We start from the raw sequence: 19463 nt of genomic DNA, 5'->3' as shown, positions 1-19463 counted from the left end.
CACTTACACAAGTCAATTTACATGGACTTACTCACTCTTCAGGGCATCCATTCAACTAAGCTCTGGCACTTCAGACACATGCTGGTTCTCTCTGCTCAAAACCTTTTGTTTCCAAAGGAAACTAATACTACCTAGACCAGCACTCTCCCTCCCCCCGCACTGTTCTGCCTATCCATTTACAGTCTTTGCTGCAACCCTGTAAATTAGTAATTTGAATACATTAGTGTTTCATTTAAAAAAAAAAAAAAAAAAACAAGATGCTGGTTTTAAAGAAGTGCATTTGATAAGCATGCAGGCTGCTACTCTATCGATGAAGATACATGCTTTACAATTTAATGGGTTTGACATTTGTTGAAGTCAAAATAGAATGTGAGGGTGCACAAAAGGTAGAATAAAGTCAGAAGCAGGCAGAAGCAGTTTGCAATTTAAGAAACAAAGAAATGCCTGGGAAAAGATAATGGTGCTGCAAGAGGTACACTAAGAATGACTGGGTTATATTATTTTGCAAAAGAAAGAACAGTGCAGTCTAGATCCCATTGTGAGAGCAGTAAGGCTTTCCTATCCAGACCAGGATGCACTAGCTATTGGTTGGTACACTTGCAGAAATTATCAAGGAGAACTTCCAAATATGTTAATGGAGAGAAGAGTTGGAGAGATAATGGGTTCAACGCTTAACTGGGAAAGACCAAAGGTTACTAAACAGACATATTACAGATGGCAATGGAAAGCATTTTTACAGACATGTGCACAGGGAAGAGATCTCGACCAAACTGAAAGTTTGAATGAGCAGGTAATATGAACAGAGCAACACTCAGACAGGGGAATCTCCAGAATGCACTCCAAACCTCGCTGATGAAATTTACAAGAAAGTTTTGCAGTGATCAGTTTCCCAACAAACATTAAGTGACAAAAACTATCTGTATGTCCTACAACACTATATTTACACAGCACCTTAAACCTGCCTTCTAAACCTTGCAATCTAAGTGAGACAAGGGCACAGCAAGTCATAGTACAAGAATTCAGGAGTGCAAGAATTATGACAAAGGATTCTTAATTAATATTTACTTTCTTTTTCATAACTTCTAGGTGCAAGATCCCCACTAAAAGGTGGAAAACATTGACTGATTATGCAAATGTATATACATATATATATATCACATAACAAATACTAGGACTTCCCCCCCATCCACTATGCAGCTTAAGTAACAGGCATACATCAGTTCCTAGGAAGAAAGCACCATAGGGTTTTTTCACTCAACAGACCCATTGAGTGAGGTTTCATTAGAAGGATGGCACACAAAAGAAATGATTAGTCAGCATGGGTTATTCAGCCATTTCAAACAAAGCAATAATAACAAAGAGATTATTTATTTCAGCCCCTGAATAACACTTCTTTTGTTCACAAAGAGTAACTATGCTCCTCAAAATGTGTCCTCCCAGATTTTCTCAAGGAGGCACATGCTGCATCAGCTCTCAGACTGATGTTCATGCAATTTACTTACAGTACAAGGTTAATTCTATACTTCCACAGGGCTGTTGTCAGGTTTTCTGATTAAAGTGATAGCAATATGCTTCTTATAGGTTCATCTTTGGATTTCTGCCTGCCTAAGTACTGAAACACTCATCCTACAAGACTTCTCCTAAGCTCATTTAACCAAGATTAGCAAGCACCTGAAAATCGTTTTTTAAAGGTCTCCAATAAACTGTTACTGCAAAATGGCACCGTTCTTCTTTCAGAATAACTTTTACTCAGGGTAAGATCATTATCCTGGCAGTACTGTGACATGCCTCTAGACCAAGTATTGTTTCCCAGTCCATGCACCTCAGGCTATAAACACTGAAATCACAAGAGATGATGAAATTTTAAAATTCAGAGGTCATGAGGTTTTAATTGCATTGACATTACTCAGCATTCAAATGAGGGACTAAATTCCAGAGGGCCCTTTGTCAACCACATTAAAAAGTACCTTATGGCATACCGTCAGCAACAGAGATGTCTCACAGGTTATGAGACAGTTTTACCTTAACTCACTCACTTTTTCCATGAAAAAAAATGGATAGCGAGCTGCTGTCTGGACTGAAAGCTTCTAAGACGAACACACAATAACACTCAGTATTTAATGGTTGGAGTCATATCCCCAAATAATGAACTAGTGAACAAAGCTGGTGTTGAAAGACGTACCCAAAACTTCATGTCTTGGAAAGACTGAAGTGTAGCTCACTTGCAAAATCCAAAAATCACTTGGATACCACTGGCAGCAGCAAGCTGTGCAAACTTTAGTTGAAGGCAGAAGCGATGTAATGCAGATACTCTCAGGCGTTTGAGTTAGGAATACTTACTTTTACTGAGCAGTAGTATGTAATATCACAACAGAGTTAAATATTTAGAGTAATAGAAGAATTATGTAATTTTTCAACTTAGGGATATGCTTTCATTACTTAATACCATTTTTAATAAGCCACTTGGAGCAGTGATTTAGCATATATTAGCCATTTAACTTTGGAGTCTCCAATTAAGTTTTTAGTACTGTCTGTCTTTATGCACAAACCCTATACATGATGCTAAAACATTCACATGTAAGCTTCTTCCTTACTGCACTGGTGTAATATCTGACAAGTTTGACATAGCAGACACTCAATAACCAGCTTTCCACGGGCTTTCCTCCTTAGGAATTTTAGTGGCATCTTTTAGAAAAGGTCAAGTTTTTTTCCTATTAGTTTTACCAGAAAGCTTCAGGTTTTCTTATCTGTGCCTTCTGTTCTGAGCTAAGCAACATATGAACTCATTATTTTTATTTGACATTTATCATCTTCTTAAATACTGTCATACCTAATGCCACCACTCCTAGACTCTGATAGAACTCAGTGTTTTTTATAGTGCAAGGAGAATGTCAAACAATTTTGAAGTAGGGTTTTTCCCCATAAAATGTCAGTGAGTTCACAGCCCCCCAGATCCCATCTTCAGGCACTCCTGACATTTTTAATAGTTTTCACTTAACTTTAGCAAGGGAAAGAAAACAGGAACTTGCTTAAAAAAAAAAAAAAAAAAACTAAAGCTCAGTTATATCCAGTTATATTTTTCTACAACGCTAGAAGATTGACAGTGTAGAACAACTTGAATATTATTTAAGGATGAAGAACATGTTTTTCAACAGTAAGAAGATTAAGCATCATAGGGTAAGAGAAAAACAAATTCAAATCTGGGCAAAGATTCTCAGAAAAACTGTCTGAAGACTTAGCATTAGGTTTCAATGAAATAGCTTGAATTTGGCATATAAACAAATCCACCCACTTCAGAATGTACATACAAGAAGGAGCTCTATAGAGGCCAAACCTCACACTGGAGGAAAGTGGAAGTTAAATAAAAAGACCACGGAACTTAAATGATGAGGCAAACAACCACCCTAGGTACAATACACCCATTGCTGTCTCCCAGGAAGATCCATTCTCCAGATCAATGACAATAAAATTTAGATGAACTACACAAAACTTCAAAGATTTCGACCATCCTGGGGAAGAGTCGTAGACCTGGGTTAAGACTCGAGGAAAATATGTAGCACATTCAGGAGAAAAATTAACACAGTAAATTAAACAGAGATCACTAACAGACAATAATTCAGTTGTGTGCCCCTCAAGACAAACAGGTACAGAAGTGCTGTGCGACAATGAACCATGTAACAAAATCCCACCTCATGCAACCATATGAAGCAACCAATGATGACCAGTCCTGACCAAAGTACAAAACAAGCAAATCTAAATATGAAGTAACAATAAAAGAAATTACGTAGTAAAACAATCTTAATTTTCTAAGTATTGCAGAATAAACATGATCAAAACGGCCACATGACAGCTTGGAATGTACCAAAATAGCCCACCTACAACAGTTTAAGGGTCAACAGCTTTTGTACTTCGCATGCAATAAAAACTGTTACTATGCATAAGCAGGATTCAATAGGAGACACATATCAAACTAGATGTTCTTAATGCAATCTGATCTAAAAGTGACCATAAATTAGTCTGGAAAGATCTGGCAGCTACAATTCTTCAGAATTTGAGGAAAACCAAAAGCCATATGTAATGTTGCTTTACATAAAACAGGGACTCATACTGCCAGTGTTACTGAAGAGAATGCTTATCACAAGATGGTTGAATAAATTTTCACTTGCTATATTAAGGTAAAGCATTAAGGCCAAGCACTTTACGGACTTCAGGTAAAGCACTTGGTATAGAACAAAATTTTGGTCTCAGTTTCCAAGATCATGATTTCTAAATCGAATATGCTAGGCATACATGAACATAACCACGACAGATTACGGAACATTCATTGAAATTTATCAACCTAGCGTCTGCACTGAGGGAAACATTAAGGCTTTTAGCCCATGTCAAAAATAAAGTCAAACGGAAAAACACCCTTATTGTTGTCACATTAAAAAAAAAAAAATCATCTCTCTGGAATACCATCAGAAAAAATATGATTGTATTGACTGGGGGGAGGGAGGAGAGAAAGGGGCAGGAGAAATTGAACCATAAAGCTGCAAGAACTTGGGGGTTTTCTAGATTACTGTTCTTCCTTTCCTGAAATAACCTAAGGAGAAGATGCTATTATGCATAGTATAATATGCTCCATATCAATTGTTTTAGTTTATTAATCTGCTGTATCTGACATGGAATATTCTGTAGTAATTCATTGTTCAGTCATTTTATAGAGAAATATGGCTTAAGATAGATCCCAGACAATAACCCTTACAGTGAAAAAAAAATTTATATTTAAAAATAATAGAAAAAAAATGAAATGGCCTCTTAAAATGGTTCTGAAGTTCAATTCTGATCCCCAATCAAGACTGTTAAAGAATGAGACAAATAATGAAGAAACCACCACCAAAAAAAAGAAAAAGGTTTTTTAGTAGTAAGGCTCAAACTGCCAGAAACTAATGCAGGCATCTATCCCCCAGGATTTTAATTTATACGAGGAAATTAAAGTGAACAAACACCACAATCTGACTTGGAGTGCTACATGTGGTCAACATTTCATTTAAGTCAAACTTATGTCAAACAAATTCAAGCTCCAGCTCTGGTCTTCATCCAGCTCAATGCTGGGACAAGACTACAACACACAGCATCGCTTCTCTTATCCTTGTTTTCTTGAGAAACAAACAAAAACATGTGAAAGGGAGGAGAGTAGCACTACACTCCTGTTATGGATGGGAACACAGCTGAGAGTTCATTTCCACTAATGACAGAGACATAAAGTAAATGTTTTTGTCCAACTGTATTCAGTGGAGCAGTATATATGTTTATGCTCATTGCGACTGTTTGTCAGAAAGAGGCAGGAAAACACAGATGTGCAGCTGTCCCTATTTGGCCGCATCAGGGCACCTGACCAACACTCTCAGTGCAGACAACAGGGAGATCGTAAGAAACTGCAGGGCCCCACGAGTAAACAATTACAGATCTGACATAAAGCTGGTTGTTTTTCCAAGGTTATAAAAGCAGAATCCTCTTGTAGCTAAATCTGAAGCCTCACCTATGGGTGGACAGACCACAGCAGGAACTTTCCCAATTACCTGAGACTCCTGGCATCAGCTGCAATGGGGCTTCCCAGCCTGAAGTGTGGGCCTGTATGATGATTTGGTGGTAACTGGTGACGTATTTCTTTTTAATCTCTGTTCTCTCTACGCAGTAATGATTTGATGCATTGGTAATTTTCCTCTGTACTTTACTCCCTATATATAGATCTCTGATTTGTTTCATTGTGCTTGTTTGCTATATGTATACATAGATATATATATACCTGATCAGTGTTACTGTGCTTGTTTGTTTTAATGTGCTTGTTTGCTTTAGTGTGCTTGTTTAATAAGCTGTGCATACTAAACAGCTAGTGTGTGGTCATTTTGTAGCATACCCTGCCTGTCAGCAGAACAGCTCCAAGAGGCAGACTGACCTACACAACCAGCAGAAGACAGGCTGCGGGACTTTCACCGGTATACACCTGCCTCACAAGATACAAGCAGCACACATCTACACACCAGCGCTAGCAACAGGAAGACAAGCATTTTACCTGAAATTTCAGTTAGATGACACACTTCAACACTTTGTGTTTCTGACATCCCAGAGTAGAATCTACTAAGCAATCAGAGGGTGGGGAGAATAATCTTATTGCATTGTATCTTTTCCTAATTTTCATTCTACTACTTTGTTTTAAACCAGTGAATGAACCTGAATTACCATTTAATGAGCACTACTGTAAGTACTAGTGCTAGCCAGAAAAGCCTTACAATAAACTGTACCACAGCCTTCCAATGCATTACAAAATGTGTATGTTTTTTAATTACATTTATTACATAAGATGAGAAAATTAATGCTGATTTAAGCTTAAATGACTCAATTAGTATCATTCCAGTTGTTCTCTTTCACCATGCAAGCCAGTAAAATGCAAAAATTGATATGCAAAACAATCTTACCTTGAAATTGCCACTCAAGATCCCTTTTTTTAATCCATTGCTTTATGCAATCTTTTTATGATTTGCAGTTTGAAGCCGTTTTTTATCACCTCTATTTTATTTTTTTTTTTTTGCAGTTTACCAATAGCACAGAAATTTGTTTCAAAGGACAGTTTGCCACCTGTGAATTGGTACTCACATCACTGAAGTTTTCTGCTCTCTCATCTGCTGCAGACACCACAGCTGAACACCTTTCTCAGCAGAATCTCGACATATCTAACCTTTCCTTTGTGAAACCCCAGAAGGCTGGACAAAACACTCACCATCATCTCACCCTGAGAACTTATTAAGTAATTCCAGGTGTGGTAACACACACACTTTGAACCATATTTCTGTTGGAAGATGAATTACATTTAATACAGGGATACATCAGAATGTTCTGAAATTCCAGCACCTGAGTTAAGTACATCTCTATGGACTCAAGACATACAGTCACTAGTCCTGGAACAGTCTGCCTTGAAGTACCCCTCACCTGAAGAATACCATCATCTTTTCAAAGCAGCCTTAGCAGTGTTACACTGAGTTATCCACACACTGGGGCAGACACAGGGTTATGGCCTAAAACGTGAGTAACCAAATGACAGAAGTAAAGATTCTTCCATAAGATAGTGCACTATTTTACTGCTACTGTATTATATGCACCACTGTTTTGGGGTAGGAAAAAAAAAATTAAATATGTACACACCCAGCAACTACTCACTTGTGTGCATGGATAAGTAGAACATGTAGCAAGTGAAGTATATCACTTTGATCAAAATTATGCACTTTAAAGAAGAAATAAAGTATCCAATTTAATTTTCATTCTGACATCTTCCATGTGCTCTGCTTCATCTTTCTGAGTTCCTCCTACCAACCAATTTTCCCCTCTTCTAAACATACGCTATCCAGTTACTTGCCACTTCCCCCCCACCATAATGCCTTCTACTCAACATTTCTGACATCCTTCTCCAGTGAAGCTGCCACCTTTACTTCCAGCTCAAGTCTCCTGTGAAATAAAACCAAAACACCTCCTCTTCTTCACATTGCTTCTGAGGACAGGAGAAGAGTGTAAAACAGAATGAAAGTGGCTGACGCTGTGAAGTTCACTGATTATACCAGCTGCTTACAGAAAGCCTGAGGGAGGCATCAGTTACAAGGGGAAGGCAATGCAAAGGAACAACCTGGAAAAGTAGCACTGAAACGGCAGAACACGGACAGTCTCATCTGTAATAAGATCACTGATATAAATGAATGAAAGTCCAAGTTCGAAGCTCATAGCACTAGAACACTCCAGAATCTGAAGGCTCTATTACAAAAGCAAAGACAGAAACTCCGTATTTATCACTTCAATCTGTTCACTACAAGGAAGATCTCCATTCCTGTTTAGTATAAAATGGGTAGCATTATAGATAATAGATGGTTGTGTTTAATTACTGCATAATTTAATATATACAGTAGACACATATAGTGTGTCTCTGAGCACATAAAACTGAAAAGTATCAAAATCATATAACTGTTCACAAAAGCTTTTTGGGAGGAGTCAAACTTGATTTAGATTTTTCTTAAATAATAAGATTTTCAAATGCTTATTAGCAGCTACTTTTATCTAGCCATTTTAACTAAATAAGGCTTCATTAAAACCTTCCAGAAGTCCTTATTAAAGGGTCAATATTTCAAGCTCTCATCAGTTTTAGACCTAAACAGAACATTTTTCACCTGTTAATTCATAATTTACTTCTTCCCTTCATTATTTTAATCTTCTTCTCTGAATCATTTTCTGTCCCTTATAGTCTTTCTCTTTATTTTCCTTTCCTTTTTCCACCCTTCCTGCATTTTCTGTTACTTTTTTCCTAGCCGTCCTTCTCTCCATTCTAGTTTTACATTGTCTATAAAAAAACTTTAAGGGCTGTGAGAAGAGACAGAGGTGAACTGTCAAGAACTGGAAAGTTACAGCGAAAAGTTGGTATTGGCATCTGATCATAAAAAACAAACAAAACAAAACAAAAACATTATCTCAGTCTTTGCAGCAGTGGGAAAAAGTCTTCTTTTCTCCCTTGCACCTGACACATAATTTCTGATTGTTCATACACTGTGGGGCAGTGTCCTGGGCTCAGCAGCAGCAGTCATTTTTCTCCTTCCCAGTAGCTGGTGCAGTGCTGTGGTTTTGACATTCAGCCGGGAACCACGCTGATAACACCGATGTTTTTAGTTGTTGCTCAGTAATGTTCACTCTGATCAAGGACTTTGTGAGTCTCCTGCTCTGCCAGGGAGGAGGAGAAGCTGGGAGGAAGCACAGACAGGACACCTGACCCAAACGAGCCAAAGAGGTATTCCATACCACAGCACATCATGCCCAGTATATAAACTGGGGGCAGTTACCTGGAAGGGCTAGATCACTGCTCAGGTCAGGCTGGGTATCAGTTCGTGGGTGGTGAGCGGTTGTATTCTCTTCCCTTGTTATTTCTGTTATCATTATCATTATTGGTGGTAGCAGCAGTGGTTTGTGTCATACCTTAGTTACCGGGCTGTTCTTATCTCAACCCATGAGAGTTACATTCTTTCGATTCTCCTCCCCATCCCTCCGTGACTGGGGGGAGGAAGTGGGGGAGGAGTGAGCGAGCGGCTGCGTGCGTCTGTGCTGCTGGCTGGGCTTAAACCACGACAGGCAGCAAGAGTATTTTCATGATGAACAGATGGTTTGTGTATTCTAACAAGCTGGTTCTGTATGAACACCTTTTTGTCATGCACAACCCAACATAAACTATTACATAGCCAGGTTACCTCACAGTTTAGTCTTCCAGAAAAAAGAAGAGTAACAAAATCAGTAACATGAGCACCTGTTTTCCCACATTCCCTGGTGACTTATGGATCCCTTTTCCACTAATCACTAAAGCATTTCTTATGGGATTTTGCACAACCTGATCCATTTGTGTTTACACCGAACCATTTGCAGCAAGCAAAGAACAAACCAACCACCCCAGTAACTGCAGCAATGAAGGAACTGGAAGACCCCTACTGAACAAAATAGAATTAGAACAAGTGAGAGGACATTCGGCAATAGTATATTTACAGAGACAGAACAATGATATTTTTAAATGGGAATGTGCAGGATCTGGAAAAAAGTCCACATAATATAAGAATTAAGCATGGCAATTACCCATCAGGGGCTTTTGAGCGTAACAATAAATGGATGCAGATGAAGATAAATATATGAATATATGAGTATATGAGTATAAGAACTTCTAAATTTTACAATGGGCTAAAGTAAAGCCCACTACTTTGAATACAAGTATTAGTGAAATAAATGCAAGTATGTATCTGTGAGAAAGCCACATCTGCTAGATACCTCACCAGTCCTATGGATACACCAGGCTAGTAAGTACCATTTACCAAAATTAGCTCTCCATTTTCCTGCTGAACTGAACATAGGGAGGGAGAAAGGTCTCTTGGAATTTTCCTTCACTTCATCATTCCTTAATTTACCCTTAAAACTTCAATGACAGTAAATCGCTTCAGAGTTTGGTGATGCTCATTTCAGCAGAATTGGGAAAAAATCAATTTAAGCTGCAAATTGGAAAGTCAGGAAGCCAGCTTCATAGCTGCAGCAAATTATCACATTCCTAAGTATTTAGGAAAAAGTGTCACACTTTCCCCAGCTGAACTCATGCTCTGACCCAAGAGGATATGTGGTCCAACCCCTGAAGACACCAAGTTCTTACTGCAATCTCAAGAAAGACAAAAATAAAAGAAACTGATCTGCTTGAAAGTACTCAGAAAAATCAGTCATATGAGCCTACATTATAACAAATACAGAGCATAAAAATTTACACAATGAAAGACAAGAAGGTAAGTCTCAATTTTCCCACAAGCCATTTTCAAAACATACACACACAGTCCCCGATTTCACAGCAAGTTCTTTAAGAATTTGAAAGACAGCTTTGAAACATACATTTGAATCCTAGAGAACATTAAACTAGGGGTACATGCAAAGAGAGGATTTGTTTTTCTCCAGTGCTCACACCTCCCAGGAAAACTATTTTTTCTTCTATTTGTAATGCTGCTCTTTGGAAGTCACAGATTATGAGCCGGGGGAATTGATCCCTGCTTTTGTTTTTGCTGAAGACTGCCTTCACCAGTTAGCACATCTAAACTGCTTCTATTATCAAAGTAGTAGAATTCTTTTCCTTCCAGATCCAAAGCAGAGGCAAGAAGGAGGAATGCAGATTTTAATTTATCTCTTACAGACCAGCATGAAGTATTACTTTTCCCAACAGCTACATCAATTCCCAAAATTCAAAGTAGTTTATAAATCAAAAGTTTCTGAGGTTTACATCTTTGGCTGCAACCTTTACATGAAACAGATGCTAGAGCATCTGATGAACACTTCAGCACATGCAGAGAAATTCAAAGGCAGCAGTGACCTGCCCTGTGTCTTTCAGGCTTCGGATCATGCTAGCCCAAGAACAAACAGGAATACCCATTTCCAGCTGAGTGTTTGAAGTTTTAAAGATGTCTTTGGTTACAGCACATGCTGCCATCAAAACTTTGTATTACGTTATTTAAATGTGGATGATCTTCAACATCACAATATTATTATAATTTCACTTGATACATTTTTCAGTATTCAAACTGAAATATTCCATTTTAACAGCAAAACTTGTAAAATCAGGAACAGGCATAAGTTATTCCATGAGGTCTGGGGGGGGTTGAATGGAGTTATTAATCTGCTGAAACCCTTAGTTAACTTTTCTTCATAGTTTTTATTAGTTCTAGTCCTTTTCAGGATTAGGAAATAGCTGTACTCATTTCCAGCAGGATTCTAATTAAAATATGACAGGATTTACAGAGGACTGTAATAACCAGGATTATTTTTGCCTGCAAATTTAAAAAGAACAATTTTGTATTAAAAGTAATAATAATACACATTTCTTACAAAATACTTTTCACTTAGATATCTCAAAGATTAGAATGAAATTCAGCATTAGTCTATATCCTACAGATGGAAGTTTTAGAACATATTCGCTTAAGGTATATTGTACAAGGAAGAAACAGGTCAAAACTCCATACACTATGCACCTTAAACCTTTACCAGAGTATCAACATTTTCCATTTCTCTGGTCAGACTGCTAAGTCCTTATTTGTTTATACAGCCAAAGACTGCACTGTAGCATCATTAAAGTTCCCTACTTTACTTACTTCGTTTTAAAAACCCTCTGCTTCCTCACTTATTCTGATAGGGAGCAATGATATTCCTAACCCTGTGCTACAATACACATCCAAGAAATGAAAAATGCAACATGAAGAAAAGATGAAGGCACACCTTCACATTTTTTTTTCCTCTTATGCATGCTTTATTAACACCTCCAATTCTTGAGGAAAGCACCTATTTATTCTCAAAAGTTTTTGAAAGAAGAATGTGTATTTGAGGTCATCCATGACCATTTTTTCCTTCAAATTCAGCAGTCTGTTGAAGAAATGAGACTTAAACTAAAACAGTTGTTTACTTGTTTTTGAAAAGGCACTCTTCCCCTGAACCAAAGTGCCAGGTAACTGCAGTGACCCTGCAGGTCAAGAAAACACTTTTTCATCTAGGCAGTATGTTTAGCCTACATAACACTGCAAGGCACAGCTTGTGATATGTTTCTGTTTTAATAAAACTTGGAGAGGAACTACCAAACAACAGCTGTATTTTTGTGCTCTAAAATAAGACCCAACACATCTCATACTTTGAGCTTGAAACCTGTGTCCTGAGACGTCATGGAGGAATCGTTTCACTCTTATGGAATTGCTTTGGTGAGCTAGGTGGATATTCAGCCTTTCCTGACTTACGCACTGGTCACTACTGATCGTATCAAATTTTATAGACTATTCAATAGCCCAGCATGCTAGAGAAAAATCTAGTTATCAGACAATATGTATTGTCTGCATATTGCTTAAAGGAGAAAAACCATGCATCCGGTGCTCAAAAACTGCATAGATCTGTTAGGCCAGACTAGCCCTCTCCCAGAAGTTGCTAGGAAATGAAGTTCTATTCTGGGATGTGGAGCCCAATCATGCCACCTCCTGGTTAGAAACGGCCACTCTAGTCTACACATTACACAGGTGTTCAGTGCTGGGAAGCTAACAGTTGACCGAGATTTTCTACTCAACTACCCACCCACCTTTTATATATGTATATGCATACATACATATATATGTATGTAATAGTTGGCAGATTACCCTCCAACAGCTTTTGATATATATTCTTTGATATGCTGTGTGTATATATATATATATTTTTTTTTTGAGGCATAAGGGAAGAGATGGATGATTACAGTAGATGTCCCCTGAATTAACACAGTAAGGAGATTAAGAATGAAAGAAATTTACTAAAGTAATTCCTAGAACAAATAAAAAACACTTCTTCCAAGATAATATTCATGCTGCCATAAAACAGCACACACTGTTGATGAGGCCATGGCCATCAAGATAAGCCTCTGCAAATGCCTTTGAACGTCCCTTTAATGGTAGGTACTAAATTCTACTATTTGCACTGAACTGTGCCTTAAGCAGGCTACACAGATTCAAATAGCACCATTTAAAGAGTGAACCACACAAGAGTATCAGAACCTAACCTTCAGTTAATGCATTTATATTATTCCCTCTTTGCAAGAGAATTTACTGTTTCAAAGCACATGTTTTCTAAGATCACAGATCAAATGGTCCTAAGCTGCTTCAGATGTCTGAAAGGGAGAGGTTTTTATTATTTTTCTTTTTAATCTCTTTCTTTTTTCCTGCTCTTAAGCAAGCCCACCTTTTATGACTAACAACTTAGGGTCCTAACATTTACAAAGGTTGCTTTGTTAAATTCATTCTAACACTTTATAGTATTATTATAGTAATATTTTATAGTATTTTTTGTTTTCCCTAAATCTGGTTATCACCTGGGATCAATCTGCACCACATTCTGCAAAGCAAAAGCATGCTTCTTAAGATTATGAACACATACCATGTTGGCACGGCATGATGTATTAAAAAACAAACAAACAAAAAAAAAAAACACTTTAACAAAATAATTTAAAAATCAAAACTCTGTTCTAAAACCTGCAGTATATTCTTCTGATTTTCATGATTACAAAGATATTAGCTACATCAGTCAATATATTATATTTGCGTAAGGTGTAAGGATTGCCTGATAACACACTAATGGCAACAGGAGATTCCCATTAGTTTTAGGAAGCTTTCAACCAAGTTTGTACTGCACATCACTGCATTATGGAAATTTTAAGTATCTTGTATTCGTCTAGAGCTTGCACGGATATTACTCCTTTTTTATTGAAAAGGATCCAAATGACAGATACCTAAACCTAGTTTCTAATGAAACCAAGGTATCTAAAATACATGCTCTAAACATCAGAGTGTTTCCCAAGTCAATCTTCCAGTTATTTGCACTGCATTCTTGGGACAGCAAAGTACACAATGATTAATACAAACTATTTTGTGAACACAGATTTCTTCTCACCTGATATAAACATCAGGAAAAAAGAAGCTATAAGCAGAAATGTGACTGCTCACAGATTAATATTAATACCTAATGTATTAGTTTGTGCTGTCTAATCAATTTTGCAAGTATATTCTCTCAAGTTGTTTTCAGTGGAAAATTTTATAAAAATTAAAAGTAGCAGAGGCCTGACTTTAGCAGGACACAGGCTTGACCAACAGCTTTCACATCTTGGGCCAAAGATGACTGTCACATTCCAAATTGCCAAGATACATAATTTTCATATAGCAATCTTATTATTATCATGGGGGTTTAATAGAAACATACACTTATTAACTAAATCTGCCTTCTTAGATGAAAAATAAATGAATCTCTAGAAGTCCAAAGAAATCCAAAACCCACATAAGCCAACATATTAGTTGAAATCCCGAATACGAAATAAAATGAACTCGCATTACATCAGCATTTTTCAGACTAGAACATTTATTGCATGCTTGTATGAAAGACTGTACTAATGCTTAGAGTGTAAAGGCTAAGTTATATACATTTTGAATAATCATGCGCTGTCCTACAAGGAGCTTTATGACACTGAGCTGTATGAGTCTAATTGACACGACTGGAGGTTTAACAAACTCGTGCTATGCCACGTGGAATAATCTAGGGATTTAAGATTAAAGTTAAAGGCCTGATTCTTATTGCCTTCCAAATGCCAAATGAAAATATGAGGTCAATTGTACTGTCATTACATAGAGAAATTAGCTACCTCATTACCCAAGTAATGTTGATATTTCCATGGGGAGAGCTGATCTTACTTTGGCCAGCTCTTCCAATAGCACTTTATATTACAAAATGCACAGCTGGCTTTAATAATATAGTATGTAAGACAGTCCAAAGCCACACACATATAAATATATAGACATACATAAAATTTTGTTTGCTCCAAAGTATATAGACAATTAGCTGACATTTCAACTTATTAAAAAAACACTGATAAAAAACCAGTTTTGAAATCCCAAACAGTTTTAGCTGGTTGTAGCTTTCTATGTCATCCACATCTTCACTGCTAAAGTCACACATTTATATTTATATTCATAATCATATACACCTAATGCAAACTAATACTTACATACATGCAAAAAATAACACACATAAGTAGTTCATTAGTTACCACGGTAAGAAGTAGCTCCAGAATGGAGAACCTCACAGTTGTCACTGGAACTTTGGAGAGTGCTGTGGCATAAACACAAATACAAAAGGTCCTGCTCAACAACGAGCTCTTCAATTCTGGTATTTTTCATCTGATCAAGCCTTATCTGACATCATGCATTGATCAGGGTATCGCCTGGCTAGAAGTAATACAATTTTACCTAAGAAAATAACTACCTGTAACCAGTTTATAGTAAAATCATTTACAACTATCCATGGAACAGTGTAATCCTTCCAGTGACTGTAGAGCCTGGTACACAAAATAGTTCAGTTAATACAGAAAAGCTCTCTGCCTATTCTTTAGAGTTTTGCTACTTATTAGAACAGGTCTTTTGTTTTCATTGCTGATTAGATTATACTATAACAATAGTGTAATATTCTAATATACAAGGTAAGTTGTCCCTACCTATGGCAGGGGGCTTGGAACTTAGATGTCCAACCCAAACCATTTTACAATTCTATGACTTCAGTGGATTTTCCATTTCTAGTAGTGTAATAATCATGTAGGAATCACTTCTGTATTAAACAGGTAATGACACAAGGTGAATAAAATATCTTCCAATTAAGACACTGTATTAATCATTTAGAGACTGGGCTCATTTTCAGAATCCACCACATGTTCCCCTCACTGTTTTTTTTTTTCTTTTTTTTTTAAGAGAAATTATTTGCTTATGTGTTCACACTCTATATCTAAGATGGTTCTAGCACTTCTTAGATACACATTCCTCATCCTTTTTTGTGTTGTTTGGCAAGTATGCAAACTCTCTGCCACAGGAAACGTCCCTTTTCTGTGGGTTTCACCACACATTGCACCATGCAGGCTCTAACCCAAATAATGGCTAAAGTAAATAATTTCTATTGATCCCTCAGTGGTGATGGGTAAATAGCTACCAATTCAAGCATGTACCTGACACAGGTCAGCCTGTAGGACATAGACTTCAGTATTACAAACATAACTCATTTTAAAGGCAACAAATTACTTAAGTACACCAAAACACACATGGAAAAAGAATAAATCGAGCAAACAACAAAAAAAAAAAAAACAAGAGGGAAAAACATGGGGTCATATCTTGAAAAAATCCAGCATCATAAACTGACACATATTTCTGGAATGCCTATCACTTGTGTGCCCATCTGCAGCTTCAAACAGCAGCATGTCTCTTCTCAACCTCATGTTCTACCAACACACATGAAAAATCACAGCACTTTCAAGTCAGCATGAATGCTTGAGGCCCTCGACTCTGAAGCAAAAAGCTTCAAATCCACACTCAGGCATTTCATACAAAACCTACTGGCAATCAAGAAAGCTTAGTATACCAGAAAAATAACACCTGGCCACTATTTTTATATATGTAGTTGAGCGTACATTGCATTTTAAAGAAAAGAAATCCAGAGTAGTGAAGCAGTGCTTCTGCCAGAAATACAACATTACCAAGATCCTTGCACCACAGACATGTTCTTTGGGCATTCAAAAAGAAAAATAAATCTGCCAGTTCTATACATTGCCCCTCTATTTATATCCAGCAGCAACGAGTACATTAATTCTTGTTTCTTTAAAGTAGCTATACTCTTAACTTGATGAAACTGTTTTAATAGCCATCATATATTAGGTTCCAAAATGAATCTCTAGAAAGCCTGACAGATGGTGTTTTGAAAGATAATGCCAGGTATCTGGTGTGAATCTGACATTAGCATTCCCTACAGGCAACTCACCTTCATCTTTTAAAAATCCACTAAAACACATGCAGTCCTCGCTATACTAAGAAGGAATGAGAAAACTAATCATTTATTCGATCTCAGTTGTGCAAAATACAATTTACACACAGACTTGACGCCTAGAAACACCTATTTTATTCCCCGCTTTTAACTTTACTTTGCACACTTTCGATTTGGTCCTTCGTGCATTTTCCTCCTTCCCCGTGCATACAAGCACACACTCTCAGTAGATACCTCCCCCTTCTGGGAAAAGACCGAACTGCAAGGTGCAAAAAATACATCCCTCCAATAAGGGCTTTCTTTGTCATATGTTTATGAGAAAAACAACTGTGACAAGTAGCGTGGCTGCCCCTTCAGCAGCAAGGTAGCTATGACACAAGCGTGCTAAATGTGTCAGTATTCATACTGAACTTCCAAGCTATCAAACAGAAGCACTCAAACAAAACCTGGACTCAGTATCTTCATTCACAGTCAATAGTAATTACACAGACTGCTGACAAGACACAGACAATTACTACTGCCAGTCCAAGCTTTAATCCATTATGACTTTCCTTAAGATATAATAGAACTTTGGAAATTATTCACCACCTCTGAATGTGCATTTATTTCAATTTGCGACTCTCTCAAGGGCCTAAACATACACTTCTTTGCATTAGCTTCAGTCAAGTGTTTGATAGGTTGTCGTCATTTATGTGCTGTTCTTTAATACTTTCTCACATTAGGTTCCAAGTTTAACAGGGATTGTTGAAGTTACTATTATATATCTCAGAAGAAACAGAAGTATAACAAAAATTACTGGGTTACACTTCCGCAGCAGTTGAAATGCTGTACCAGGAGGCCTCCACTCAATAACTATGTTAAGTAGTTACAAAAAGATAAACTTTTATCAAGAATCTCCAGTAGAACTAGCTCACATAAAGCAAGGAAAGCGGAATAAATTATGATGAACAACAAAATGTTACAAGCAGTAAATTCCGGATCCTCATACGATACCAAGAGAAAGTGCTCAATGTCCTGGATGAAACAGTGTCATGAAATTGATAAGCCATATCCAATCAATGCTTGACATTGCGCAGTCAACTAGAATAGTGTCCCATTAACGGCACAATAGCATTACCATGCAGACCGTATTACTTCAGCATGAGAAAGAAGAAATAATGAGTTTAATGAGAAACCAGCGTCTGCCTTTGTGTAAATAAGACCGTGAAGTACGGAAGCCCTTCCCGCAGCGGCCCGCCAAGCACAGCGGAGGCTGTGCACCGCCACCGCGCAGCCAGGGCAGCCCGTTTCCCAAGGCGGGGAGCAGAGGCACACGCTCGGTCAGCGGAGGCGGCCGCAGCCGAGCCCCGTCTGACGGGCTGCCCCAGCGAGAAGCCCGGCGCGGCGCCCGGGGCCACATAAGCCCCACGAACTGCCGCTGCCCGGCCGCGGGCAGCTCCGCGCCTCGCCACGTCCACTCGCGGCCAGGTCCCCGCCTCAGCGCCGAGGCTCGGGGGAGCGGGGCCGCGCCTCCCGGCCCGACGCCGGCACGGACACACGAGTTCCCTCGCGGGCGCCCGGCCAGGACTGCCGTGCGCCGACACGAAGGGAGGCCCCCGCCCCGCGGAGCGCCCCGGACTGGGGTAGAGGCGGGGCGGCGGCCACTGGGCCGCGGCGAGCGGAGCCTTACCGTCTGCCAGGAGGCGCATCGCGTGAACAAAGGAGGGATCCAGGCTGTCCTTCTCGGCCATCAGCTCGGGCAGGTACTTCTCCTGCTCCATCGCCTCGTGGCCGCGGCGCCTGGGCACGCCGGGCCGGGCTGCGCGGCCGCCGGCTCGCTGCGCGCCTCCGGTCGGCTCCTCGCCGCCCGCCCCACTGGTCTCGCCGCTCGCAGGTGCGCAGCCCGCCCGCCCCTCCCGCGGCGGGGCGCAGCCCTCAGCGGCGCCGCCTCCGCCTTCCCCTCGCGGGAGCCCTGTGGGGGCAGCGCGCGAACCAGCGCCCGCCGCTGCCCGCGCGCGGCACCCCGCCTTTACACCCCGCCCCCCGCCACTGAGCCGCCCTCGCCCACCGCCGGCCTTAACTAAGGAGGCGGGGCCAGGCGCGCCACGCCCTCCGGGCGCTCCCATTGGCAGCTGCGCCCCGGCAGGCGGGGACTCGCGCGGGGGACCCGCCGCGCCATAGGCTGTCGGCAGGCGGGCCGCCCCGTGGCGGCGGGGCGGGGGAGCGTTGAGGGTATCGGGAGTGGGCATGTAGCTGCGCGCGGCGGGGCGGCGGTGCGCGTGTGCCTGGCCGTGCGGGTGCGGGTGCGGGTGCGCTGCCCCGGTGTGTGCCACTGCGCGCGTGGGAGGCCGAGCGCGCGTGTTGCGGGGCGCGTGAAGGCGCGCGCGGCGGCGGTGCGCCGCGCCGCGCCGCGCCGGGGCGCGAGTCTGGGTGCTGAGGCTGCGCCTGGGGTCGCGCTCCTGCGCGGCCGCGCGCGCGTGTGTCCGCGCGCGCCCTCAGCCTGTGCAAGCCCGCTGCCTCTTGCGCGGGCCCCGGCGCCCACGCTGCGCGGCCGCTGTGCCCGCGCGGCGCCGCGCCACCCGGAGCGCGTGCCGGCGGGCGCG

At 40.3% G+C, this 19463-nt stretch overlaps 1 protein-coding gene across 8 annotated transcripts in view; it reads right to left on the bottom strand.

The window, feature by feature from the left end:
• KHDRBS2 (KH RNA binding domain containing, signal transduction associated 2) overlaps nt 1–18724 on the bottom strand; it is a 372973-nt gene extending 354249 nt beyond the window's left edge. For all 8 annotated transcript variants that reach the window (XR_010613228.1, XR_010613227.1, XR_010613229.1 and 5 more), the window contains exon 1: nt 18551–18724. Coding sequence is in view for 2 of the 8 variants with exons in the window: in XM_065681469.1 (XP_065537541.1) it covers nt 18551–18641 (91 nt within the window). In the remaining 6 variants the exon portion in view is untranslated. The remainder of the gene's footprint in view (nt 1–18550) is intronic.
• Nucleotides 18725–19463: the final 739 nt, after the last annotated feature.

This window comes from Lathamus discolor, chromosome 5 (genome assembly GCF_037157495.1).
Source record: "Lathamus discolor isolate bLatDis1 chromosome 5, bLatDis1.hap1, whole genome shotgun sequence".
Classification (NCBI taxonomy): Eukaryota; Metazoa; Chordata; class Aves; order Psittaciformes; family Psittacidae; genus Lathamus; species Lathamus discolor.
Note: the sequence above shows the minus strand (reverse complement) of the source record. Positions and strands in the feature narration are given on the sequence as shown.